This window comes from Mustela putorius, unplaced genomic scaffold, assembly GCF_011764305.1.
Source record: "Mustela putorius furo isolate JIRA1106 unplaced genomic scaffold, ASM1176430v1.1 tig00003845_pilon_pilon_pilon, whole genome shotgun sequence".
In the NCBI taxonomy this organism is placed as follows: Eukaryota; Metazoa; Chordata; class Mammalia; order Carnivora; family Mustelidae; genus Mustela; species Mustela putorius.
Genome location: NW_025421998.1, coordinates 79,099,639 through 79,112,841, shown reverse-complemented (window position 1 = coordinate 79,112,841; position 13,203 = coordinate 79,099,639). Strand labels below are relative to the sequence as shown.

Here is a 13,203-nt window from a genome sequence, read left to right as displayed (position 1 = left end):
TTACCCAGAAAAGTTTGCAGAAGAATTGATCAGAAAATAAACTGTCCTGGGGTGCATGGGTGGCTCAGTGGGTTAAAGCCTCTGCCTTCGGCTGATGTCATGATCCCAGGGTTCTGGGATTGAGCCCCACATGGGTTCTCTGCTCAGCAGGGAGCCTGCTTCCTCCTCTCTCTCTCTCTCTGCCTGCCTCTCTGCCTACTTGTGACCTCTGTCTGTCAAATAAATAAATAAAATCTAAAAAAAAAAAAAGAAAAGAACAAGAAAATAAACTGTCCTGAGGTACCTAGGTGGCTCAGTCAGCTGAGCTCAGTGGGGAGTCTGCTTGAGTTTCTTTCTCTCCCTCTCCCCCTCCCCCTACTCATATTTGCATTCTCTCTATCTTCATCTCAAAATAAATAAATAAAATCTTCAAAAAAAACTATCTTGAAAATAATGATGATGCTTCATAATGTGATTTTCTTAAAGGACACAGTATGGAGCTCTCTAAAGAAGCTAGTCAGTGATTTGCTCTCAATTCTAACAGTTTTGAAATGTTATTCTTTAAGGAACTTTAGGCAAGCTTGAGGAGGAAGTTATATCACTTCCATTTAAAGTTGCCAGATTAGTCAAAAGGAGTGAATATAGCTTTCTTATTTCCTGAAATTTTTTTATAATTGCCCTTTTTATTATATAAAGACTTGGTAAAGAAAAATAAATCAAAATAGGAAGAAACTAGCTCACCTATCTTTCTTTTCAGAGCATATATTTTTAGTACCTAGAACAATCTCTTTTCTATTCCCGATTATTTTTTAGCAAAAGTTTTTTCCACTCTTAGGTTATGTATGGATAGACTGCCAAAAATTTGTCATTAACAAGTGGCATTTAAATGGCAATTTTTCAATAGTAAAATACAAGGCTATGATTAAGAGCCATTATTGATGTGTCAAAATATGACACACTCAGTTCATACCTGTGATTGTACTCTATGATTAGCAAGTCGAGGAAATTTATATCTCTGGTATGTTGTTGCGTTTGACTCAGATTTTTCAAAGATTGTTTTAAATTCTATTTGTTCCAACTTTCTGTTTAAGTGAAATTGTCTCAGAAATTAGATTGGCTAAAAGATCAAATGCCTGTTTGGAATGGGACTTTGCAAAAGCAGTGTCTATTCACTTGTATGTTTTAAATCAATTGAACTCGGTGCCATACATTAAAGTTGCCTAGGAAGGTTGAATTCTTTTTCCTTTTTTCTTTTTTCTTTTTTTGTATTAATTGTGGAAGAGCCTAAAGATTTTAATTTAATTGGACTAGAGTGAAGCTGCTAAAAAGAGCCAAGATCCGAAACACTAATTTTCCCTAAAAGGGATAATTGAGTGTCAGGAGAAACCACAGGATCAGGAATCTATACATTAGTTTGTATGTTTTTATCCATGAAGGATTGATTTAAGACTAATGGTTAAAGATCCCTTATCTACTTTCATGTTTGCTATCCCTAGATATTTTCTTTTTTTAAAAAAGATTTATTTATTTATTGCAGAGAGAAAGCACAAGCAGGAAGGACGGAGGGAGAGGGAGACAGAGACTCAAGTAGATTCAACCTGGGGCTCGATTTCACGACCCTGAGATCAAGAGCTGAGCTGAAACCAAGAATGGGACACTTCACGGACTGAGGCATCCCGGAGGCACCTCTCCCTATACATTTTCTTAAATGTGGCTTATCCCAATTCGTGTGGGCCTTTATTTGTGAGCGAGCATATGGGGGAGAGAAATTTCGCAGAGAAACTAAGAATGGTCCATCTCATTTTAAGTGCAGAAACTAAACGAACCTCTTGATGTGGTGATCTGGACCAGAGTCGTTTCTATTGTTAACTTGGGGGCATCTCAGCGCTGTAAAGGATGACACGCCACAGGAAACACCACGCTTCTGATTGTAACGTCAAAAGCCCGGAGAGGTCATGTCCCATCCTCTTGCTGATTCCGAAGAAGACAGAAGATCTGAAAAAGCAGGAATTCCTTATAGTGCCTAGAAATGCAAAAGGTCTGGATAGACATACCGAAACAAGCATCCCTGCCTCCCAAAGTATCCGAGTTCAGTAGCATTTTGCTCACCCCAAGGACACATCTGTGGCAACCTCCCTCAACCCTGACATACAACAAATGCTCTGTAAATCCTCTGGGAATTGATTAGAAAAATGGCAATACTGAAATGCTTGAATCCACAGGAAAAGAAGTCCTTTTCTGAGCCTCAAATAAAAGCCCATTGATTTACAATGAGGAAGAAATGATTTTTTTTTTTTTTAATGTAACAAACTTGGTCATCTGCGTCCCTAGATTACATTAAACAACCTTTTAGAAGGGCCAGTTGGGCTATTGAGCTAGAAGCTGATTCGGAGAAAGAACAGCTGATACAAAGACCAGAGCTGGAAAAAGAGGGTCTCACCGCGTTCACAGTAAAACTGAAACAGTTGAAATTTATCACTCCGGTTGCATAAGAGAACTTTACATTTTGTTCCGGATACTGTACTTAACAGGACAGGAAAATATCCAACATACATTAAAAAGATGTGACTTTATCTAAAATGGCTAAATGTAACAGTGAATAAATTCTAAGCCTTCATTATTATAAAATTTCAATTATGGGAAACAATTTATTTTCTGATAAAGCTACACAGATGGAACAATAGTCATCTTCTTTCCTATAGGAAATTAAGACTCCTGGTCCTAGGGCAAATATATACTCATCACGTTCCCCCTGAATGCCAGTAATTGCCACACTTCCTCTTTCCGTTCTCCCAGTGGATTGAATGCCAGTCAGTGTTAGCTACCAACTCCTTGGGGCTGCTGAAGCTCACATGCTGACTCCGTAATTAAAAGCCTGTGCCAGGAAGCAACTGTCAGCTCAAGCCTTCCCTCCTACGGTTGAATGTCTGTCAACTCAAGGATTTATTTTTTTAATATGAGAAAATGTCAGTTGCCGTCTGAAATAAAGTTTTTGATGATTCAAGCAAACATTGAATACCTGATGGTTAAATAAGAAAAATTTTAAAAAATACAGCATTGCTTTGAAAGCAACTCCCTTCCCATTGTGCAAAGGATTTTACCCAAGAACGCATCATAGATCATAAATGTTAATATTCCGATTTTGTAAATTTTGCGTGTGTGTGTGTGTGTGTGTGTGTGTGTGTTTTAGGGCTAGTATTTTTTAATAAGAAGAACCTTTAAAAAAAAAAACCCTCAGGATCTCTTATCACTACATCTGTTCCTGTGAACATAAAAATATTCTTGGTAAGAAAATAGCATGAAGGATAGTAGCAAAGATGATATTTATTCATCTGAGCTTTAATACTTGGTGAACAACAGTATGCCTATCCCAATTCAGAAAGAAAAACGGTTGACATATTATGAATACAAGTGACCCTTGAATGATGCAGGTCAAGAGAGTAAGATGAAGTCACTCATGTCAAGCAGTGACATAAGCAGCCAAGGATACTGCAACTAAGACTAAATGTCACTGAAATGAACACAGGCCAACGACACCCAGAACTGACAACCAGCAGACCCAGAGGAGGCCTGAAGGGGCCCAAGACTGATGAAACACCATGAAAAAGAAGACATTTGCAGCAAACGACCAGATTCTCCAGATGCTGACCCTTTCACATGAGACCACATCACAAAGGCCGCTGCAGCTGGAGGCTCCTCCTGGCTGGTCTCTGAACAGAGCAGAGCTCCTCCTCCGAGTCTTCAACGTAAGAGGCAGCGCCTGCCCAGCGCCGAGCCTGCCTAGACCCAGGCCTCATCTCAGCCACGCACTCTCTGATGGACTTCGCTTTCCGTTAGTGACCTTCTCGCCCCTGGCTGTATCTTGTTTGTTGTGTGACTTTGTGTTGTTCTTTGCTCTGTGTGACGTGGATGAAGCCGAGTTACCTGCGTAGTGAAATATCACTGAGTTTGGAAGCCTGAAACTGCTTTGTAATTAGGTTAACCTTCGTTTATAATTGAATAAACCTGACATTGTGGAACGACCCACTCATGTGAGTGCACCTTCAGAGGGTGCTGGCAGCAGCAGGGCTGGGGGGGCCGACCCCCTGGGCAGCTGAAAATCTGTGTAGGACTTTTGACTCCTCAAAAACGTAGCTACTACTAGTAGCACTGTTGACCAGAAATCTTACCGATAACAGCAGCTGAAAATCTGTGTAGGACTTTTGACTCCTCAAAAACGTAGCTACTACTAGTAGCACTGTTGACCAGAAATCTTACCGATAACAGAGACCGTTGAATAACACATATTTTGTATATGTATTATATACTATATTGTTACAATGATGTAGAGAAAGAAAATATTATTTAAAAAGTCATAAGTGAGGGGTGCCTGGGGTCTCAGTCAGTTAAGCATCCGACTCTTGGTTTCGCTCTGGTGGTGATCTCAGGGTGGTGGGATTGAGTCCCCCGTAGGGCTCTGCATTCAGCCCATGGACAACTTTAAATTCTCTCTCCCTCTCCTTCTGTCCCTCTCCCCCTGTTTGCTCACTCTCTCTCTCAAACAAATAAATAATTTTTTTAAACAGAAATGTATAAGGAAGAAAAAATATATTTATGGTACTATACTGTGTGTGTGTGATTGATATATATATATATATATCAGCCTGTAAGGGAGTCTGCACAGTTCAAAGCTGTGTTGTCCCAGAGTCAACTACATAAGCTTGTGGTGGTATTTCCTTCCCAAATTCATTCGTGTACGCTTGAGTAGGCCTTACCCATATTTATTTATAAATGATGGGGCAACCGTAATGGTAGCAGCTCCTTTCAATCTTGTCCTGCCCTCCGCGGCAACACCCGCCACGGGAATTCCCGTCGTTAGTTCTGGGATTCCCCTGGACGACCTGTGTAGTGTAACGACTCGAATTCTGTAAGACAGCGCTGTCCCCATACCACGCGTTTTCCCCCTGGAGTTCCTCCCCAGGAAGAACCAGGACACCAACGTTCTGACAGAGCGGTGCCTCTGCCTTTCATGTGTTCCTCCTTGAAAATGGGCCGTTGTTGTTCTGGGCACATCCCTGTTCCCAGAGACTTTCAGCGGGAGGCTTACAGCACACCGTCCCCCCCACTTCCTCCTCATCACTTCCTTCCCGCAGGAGCCATCCTGGCACAGGCGTCTCCTTCCTCTTCCTCGACTGTCATAAACAAAGGCCTTGTGCAAATCAGTCCCTCATGAAGGTCCATCCCTTTAGACTTATTTGAACCTTAAGCCACAAGGAAGCTAGGTAACCCCTCCACATTCTTTTCCTGAAATGAATGTGTGGAGGCCTTTCCAAATTTTCAGTGCATCGTTTAAAAAAAAAATCTATATAGCATAAAGGGGTAATGATAGGATGTTAAGAAAGATAAACACATGAAGGAAAGAGAAACATTAAAGTCATTCCTCTTCCTAAACTAGATGAGTAGCAGTAGGGTGCACATGTGTGATTATATCCAGTACCTGCTTTTATGAATTGCCTCTAGAGCACTTTCATTATAAACCTTAATAGCAACAGTTCCATCTTTATTTCATAGTTTTATAAATATATCTAGAGGCCCATTTGAGGAGCACACTTGATAAATCCAGTTAATAGCTAATAACTCTCTAAGACCACTCAGTTGCTAAAGAAGGTAGCACATGCTGAATTTTTACATGCAGGCACTAAAATGAATGACTACATTTTCATCCCACACGGCTAGAGGTAGGGATTACTAATGATGGTAAATCCCATTACTAATCTTTCCCTTGCACAATCAGGAAATACATTTTCAATGTCTTGCTGCATGTAAGAAACTATATTAGGTATTTTGATGTATTGAGAAAATAAAAATAAAGTCACTGACCTGAAGATAGCTTACCATCTAGTTTGGGAAGAAAACTGTGTACATACAAATAAATATAAGGCCATACACTGTATTCCAAGTTTCTAGATCCGTAAAGCTATGAAAATGTAGAGTTATTATTTTTTAAATAATGTGCTTCATACTTATATAAGAGCATAGACTCCTGATTAGTAGCTATTCAGAGATAAATGTTGTGTTCTTGATCTTTTGCCATAAAAATCTCTAGGCAGCTTAGCAAAACTGACTAGTTGAGACCTTGTTATTAATATATGAATTCCATTCTTTTTGAAATAAGAATATTTTTCTTTGAAATGCATGTCTGTTTGATACATGATAAATGTATTTGGCATGATATTCAAAAGATAAAATATATAAACAGTGAAAAGTAAATTTTAATCTTTTTTTCCTTCTCTAGTTATCAGTCCCCCACCCCACCCCCAGCCAATACTTTCACCAGTTTCTTATATATCTTTCTAGAGAAATATTATGCCTTTACAAGCTATACATACAAGCTCTGCCTTTTGACATAAGCGATACCATAGTATACATACTCTTTTGTCTTATTCCCTAAGTAACATAACTTAGAGTTATTATGATATTTCCATATTAGTCTACGTAAAGGTGGATCTACCATAATGCATTTAATCAGTACTTCATTAAAAAACATTTAGCTATTTTCCAATTTTGCAAGTACGAGCAACATTTGATTGTACAAGTACAAGCAATAATGAATATCTTTATAAATATATTATTTCACATATGAAGTGGAATTGCTGGATTAAAGGGAGGTGCATTTTAAATTTTGATAGATACAGTCAATTTCCTTCCAGCAATAAATTCCTTCAATGGCAAATCACTTGTGAAAATAGCAAACCAGTGGAGCAAGCTGAACATCTGTTTTCTTATGCAAGAACCAAAAGTGATTTAAAGCCTTACGTTTTAAGGCTATATCTATAACCAGAGTGATGAGGCCAAAATTATTCAAGAACTATTTCAAATGAAGCGTTTGTCTTTAAATTAGCCATGGTCCATAGACTTCAATTGCCAGGGAACAAGTTTTAAGGACAAATTCAGGGGTCTTTATTTTTAACTAGCATTAAGGTCATCAGCAGGGTAAACTTGGAAATTGTCTGTCAGTGGGATCAATGAATATGGTCTAAGAATTTTTCTGAACATTTCCGCCAAAGTGTTTTTTTCTTTTATACCAACAAACAATATTTGACAAATATTTATTGAGTATCCCTTGTGAGTCAGCCACTGTTGAAAATAGATACGGAACATGGCAATGAATATTACATGGCCTCTGACTTCTATTAGAGAAGCTTCATAGGGAGAGAACAACATATTAATAAAAAAGACAGTCAAGCATTACAGAAGTGTTAACAAGGACCACTGGATATACGAAGAGAAATATCCATTGTATCTGAGGGAGAAGACTTCATAGAGGAGATAGCACGTGAACTGAGTCTAACAAGGTGATGTTCCACATGTTCACTGAAGATGGCAATGACATGAGGAAGCAGAGGCCAGGAGGATGAAAAAATTTGTCACAGTCCAGAAAAAAATTCAGAATAGTCAGAGAGATAGATATAGATAGACATAAGTATACACGCAGACAAATACATATGTGTGTATATACAAACATATATATTATGTCTCATATAGGATCTATATATAATACATCATATATTATACATCATATATATTTTTATATATAAAACTATGGGAGGGTGAGAAATAAAACATGGACTGGGGAGGGCAAGGGAAGAAATGCAGCTTGAGATGAGGTTGGGAAAGAAGTCAAAGACTAGATCCTGAAAGAACTTTGTATGACATAGTAAGGTATTTTGACTTTGTATCTCCTAAGGCCAAGCAGTGCACCACGGCTGACTGATAACGCTAAATCTGTTACAGGTTCACATTCCATGAACAATTCAGCTCTGGAGTGACTGAATGTGCAAGAAAAGCTCCCCCCCAGGCAAGTCCCTCTGAACAAGCAATCGCATCCATTCACACCAAGATACATAAAATCTTTTATGTGTGCCATGATAAAGAGAAAGGTAGAGACACACTCGAGTGGGTAATAGGTTTCTTAAGCTCCTAAATCATACGCAGTTTAGAAAGATCACTAGGAATTGCATAAAAGATTAAGAAGGTTTAAAGGCCAAGTACGGAGTTGAGAATTGATAATAAAAGGTACAATTAATTTCTCCCAGGAAGTAAAAGGATGGCACCCACATTTTGGATTCATTGACCAAGAAAAGAAAAATGCCTTTTGCTGAGTTTAAGAAAAAAAGATGAGAAAGAGCTTTTGCAAGAAGGATGAGTTGAACATTAGAGTAATCTTTGAATGCAAAATGCCAGAGGGACACATAAGATGCCCATGGAAATATCGAATGTTGCCATTGGCTCTGTGTGTACTTAAAATCAAGTATTAGAGGGGCGCCTGGGTGGCTCAGTGGATTAAGCCGCTGCCTTCGGCTCAGGTCATGATCTCAGTGTCCTGGGATCATCAGTCTCTTTGCTCAGCGGGGAGCCTGCTTCTCTCTCTCTCTCTGAGTCTCTGCCTACTTGTGATCTCTCTCTATGTCAAATAAATAAATAAAATCTTTGAAAAAAAAATCAAGTATTAGAAACTATAGATCCTGCAGTTACCCTGTTCCCATTAGGAACTGCCCTAACTGTGAATAACAACTGTGTAGAAAGTGGATTAAATAAGATTGAGATTTTTTTGGGCCATGCAGCTTGACCAACCTGGAGTTGGGTATTCCAGACTTGATGCTTTAGCTCCAGGGTAAGAGCTATGACCCAGACACCCTAGGAGTTTCCAATGCCCTATGTTTTCTGGTGGTTTCCTGCCTTAAGTCATCACAAGGTCATAAAATGGCTGCATTTGTAGTCCTAGCCAAAATATCCACATTCCACAAAGGTAAAAGGAAAAAAAAAAGGAGAGGACAAAAGGCCAGTTGAGTTTAATCATTCTGTTAAGATTTCCTAGAGACATTGAAACTTGCCTCCAGAATGAAGGTGGACCCTTTGGGGTAACCAAAGGCTAGAGAGCCTGGAGAGAGAAGGTATCCCCGTGGGAAGTAGCCTTTGTATATACAGATATTTACTATTTGCAAAAAGTATTTACTATTTGCAAAAAGTAAAGTTTCACATCCCACTCCCACAGGCTTTCATTTGTATCTGATCAACTAGCCATGAGTTTGTTCTCTCCTTCAACATGGACTGTGCCATACTCATTTCTAGATGCTGAGACCACGAAGAAGAGCATTGATCAAAATAAAATAGTAAATATTGAAAATAGTTCAAGTATATCTGAATCATAAAGTTTGTACTAGTGGCTATCCTTACTTACTATGCTTTTCTATACAGCTCATCATACCATAAGAAAGTAGAAGCATTGTGATGTAACCTATATATATATATCCTATCCTATATCCTATATATATGACATATATATATATATTTTTTTTTTCTTTTTTAAGTACAAATTTTGGTTGAAGGAGGGGAGAGAAAAGACCCAGGGCCTGAGCTCTTTTTTGGATCAGCACATGTCAGCAGTGTTAATCTCCACAGCTATTGGTCATAGCCAAACTGTTGTTCTGCCTTCCAGATTAGAGATCCCTTCCAGATGACCACTAATTTAAGCAACTTGATGCAGCTGGGAGAGATTTTCAAACACATCAAGACTAGACCACATGTCAACATAAGGCATGTCAATGAGATGAGAAACAAAGCTGGAAAGCTCTACTCTGGCTCGGTGTTGCATGAGGGCCTTTTAGTTCTAGCAAAAGATACAGTCAATTTGTGGTGTTTGTTTGCTGGTAAACTTGCCTCATAAACCTGTGTTCTCGGTGTGTACTCTGGCATTCTCTCTATCAAATGTTGGTACAACAACATTGGCTAACTATTGCATCTTCTTTCAAAAAAACCCATTTGATATTCCTTGTCTAAGCAATGGCCCATTCAATAAAAATCATTTATTGCGATCATGACTATTATATAAACAGATCAACTTCTGACATTTCTGCCTTTAAAAATATTATACCCACCAATCACCCTACTCCTTTCAACAGTTTTCCTTTTGTGACTCATACGTTTCCTTTTCAATTACCATCCTATTTTCTTTCTAAATTAATACTTAGTGGAAAATGCTATGACAATGTTATGAAAATAATCCCACACAAAACCTTGAAGAATCTTATTTTCCATGAGCCTCCATTGTGAGAGTCCTTTTCATGTCTTTTGAAAGACCCATTTAATCGACCGAGAATCGCAGTAGTTTAGGAAACGGAAGATGTTCCTACGCATTCTCTCAGCTTGGAGACAATACACCACAGATTTTCCTGAGCTGACCACGCCTAGTGAGTAGTTGACCCCCACTATGGCTTTCTTTGGTTCCTTAATAACAATTGCATTTTTCAAGTGATAAATATTCTTGGCAGCTCAGGTAACCTTTCAGACTTTTTTTTCTACCTTTGGCAGGACTTGTTTCATCTTTTTGGGTTTATCTGTTCCTCCTGCCTTCTATTTTCTTCTCCTGCTTCCAACAGCCAGGAAATATAGAAGATATCTTTTACTTTCATTCTCAAACTTTCAGGCCTTCCCAAAAAGTAGAGAAAAAAAAATGTCTGAAGTTAATGAAAGGCAATTTTTCCTTCACCTACTGGAGAAATTGAAAATATGACCTTTCGAAAAGACATACAGAGAGACAACTTAAAGTCTGATAAAATCTATGTCAAATTAAGTGACCCCCCCATCCCTAAATTGTTCGTCAGGTGGTTGAGCTCCATCAGGATTACTCAGGATCTGGACTAGCTTGAGCAATTTACAAATACTCTCTCCCTTTTCCCTGTGAATTACCCCTTAGTTTTGGTCCCATTACTTCTCCCTGTCATTTTCCAGCTTTCACCCATTTGCAGACTAAATTACATGTCAGACATGAGGAACCTTGAAACACCAATTTCATGCACAGAAAGTTGAAACGAAGAAGCCCAGAGCAATGTCTTCCTTACCTGAAAAGAGCATCTTTCTTTCTATGCCAAGAAGAAAATATGTGCCCTTTTCTGGGTTTAGATAGCACTAAGAATTTAATCTGCACTTAGTCTCATTTTTAAATTATAAAATAGGAATAAATAATCCCTTTAGAGTGGTTGCAAGGTTGGTGATAGGTCCTATTATATGATCAATAAAAGAGGTTATAGTAGGAATAATGATAACACAAAGCAAATGATTGGCTAGCACTTTCAGCAATGTAAAGGGCTTTCATATGCAGGTTTCATATTGTTTACTTTTTAATTTGCTCTCACAATAATCTCAAGAATTAGATAGCTTAGGGGCGCCTGGGTGGCTCAGTGGGTTAAAGCCTCTGCCTTGGGCTCAGGTCATGATCCCAGGGTCCTGGAATCGAGCCCTGCATCCGGCTCTCTGCTCCTCGGAGAGCCTGCTGCCTCCTCTCTCTCTGCCTGCCTCTTTGCCTACTTGTAATCTCTGTCTGTCAAATAAATAAATAAAATCTTAAAAAAAAAAAAAGAATTATCTAGTAGATACCACAGATGTGGAAAGTAAGAAAATTCAACTGACTTGATCAAAGTCACCCACTTCGGAGGAATCAAAACCTTGACTAACACAAGGACATTTGGTTCTACTCCCCAGACTGTCTTTCTGTGCATTCAAAATAAAATGAAATTTGACTAAGTCTGTTTATCTTCATTCATAAAATACTCTTGTTCTGATCATTGAAAAACAGACTCTCAAAATGAGAAAAGTCTTATATTCCAGTCTTTCACTCTATCCATAAATCTTTTCAACAACATATCACATCCTCTGAATTCTTCTAAAATTAAAGTGTCAGGAAGCATCCTACCTTGTATATGGCTGCCTATTCCACTATTTGAGTTATCCTATCTTTAGTGGAGTCAATTTTTTCTTCCCCTCATCTTCAAAGCACCAATACCATTTGCCTTCTCTGTGTAGGGTGTTCTGCCTGCCATTTGGATATGTCCTTCAGATGGATCTTTTACCGTAGCTTTCCAGATGACTACTGTGTGATGGCTCTGCTTATATTTTAAAATAGGCTCTGTCTTCTCTTAGGTAAATGTCCCCAAATCCTGATATGAGACATTTACCTGCTTCCTCTCTAGCCTTGACATCTGTTTCTTGAACATTTCCTAATTGTCAAAAGAGCATCCAGTCAAAATTCCAGCTGCATTCTCTATCAGATACTGGAGGAGTCACTTGGGCATTTAAAACCTCAACCACTGTCTCCTGCTCTCCATGAAGGGATGAGAAAACCAAAGCCCAGATGGCTGAGAAACTTGTCTAAGGACACAACAGTTGTGGCACAGGACACCTTGATCATATCCAGTAATATTATTCTATTGTCATCATGATACTAATGGTTCTCCCTTCTTAGATCTGCAAATATGAAAAGCTGAAAAGTCACTGGGATGTTAAAACAGTCACTAAAAGAATGTTCTCAGTTGATTCTGCACTGAATTGGTCATTTGATGTACCTATTTCTTGGGACTAACCCCTGAAAAATGCCAGGGCTCCCACAGAAGCAATCCTTGCACTTTTACGGAAAATCACCCCCTAGACCATTAGAGCTCTAACACCATATGGGTCTCCATTATAGGTCAGACAATATCATGCATTCTACTTCCAGCGAAAATTACTTGCAAGATCATAGTTGAATCCCTGTTGTTGACCTTCCGAATGACTTAAGGAATGTCTTTGATGTCTCTCGGTTACTAAAATTAGCCTACCTGAGATACTAGAAAAAAGAGTATTATATACTTACAGGGTATTTCTAAAATCTTGGTACAAGGAAGTATTAAATATACAAATATTTATTAACTGGTATAATTGAGGAATAGGTTGTTTTGATTATTCCTCCTCACATAGTGAAATTGCTGGAGCAATGCAAAGATTTGCCACAGAAAATCTCCTTTATCTCCAATTGCATGGCTTTATTTTTTAACTGTGTTTTAAAATAGGTGGTTATCAGAGGGGAAGCGGGGGGCTGTGGATGGGTGAAACAGGTGAAGGGAATTAAGAGTATACTTGTCTTGATGAGCACTGAGTAACATAGGGAATTGTTGGATCACAATATTGTACACCTGAAACTAATATAACACTATTTATTAACTATACTGGAATTATAATTTAAAAAAATATGGTAATTCTACAGACTAAAATCTGACAGCAAGATAACCAATAACAATATTAATACATTTTAAAAGTAGTTTAAGTAAGCACACAAGAAAAATAAATCCTGTGAATTTTACATAAGTAGAAAGCTTAAGGAATGAATAGAAATAATATCAAAATTTAAAAATCAGAAAAATAAGAGGTCTG

The 13,203-nt window shown here is 38.4% G+C and overlaps 1 protein-coding gene across 1 annotated transcript in view; it reads left to right on the top strand.

The window, feature by feature from the left end:
* Positions 1-4,766: 4,766 nt before the first annotated feature.
* Positions 4,767-13,203, top strand: part of TAS2R16 (taste 2 receptor member 16) — a 31,893-nt gene continuing 23,456 nt past the window's right edge. Inside the window, 1 exon segment of the mRNA XM_045089743.1 lies at positions 4,767-4,885. Within this exon segment, the coding sequence (XP_044945678.1) occupies positions 4,767-4,885 (119 nt within the window).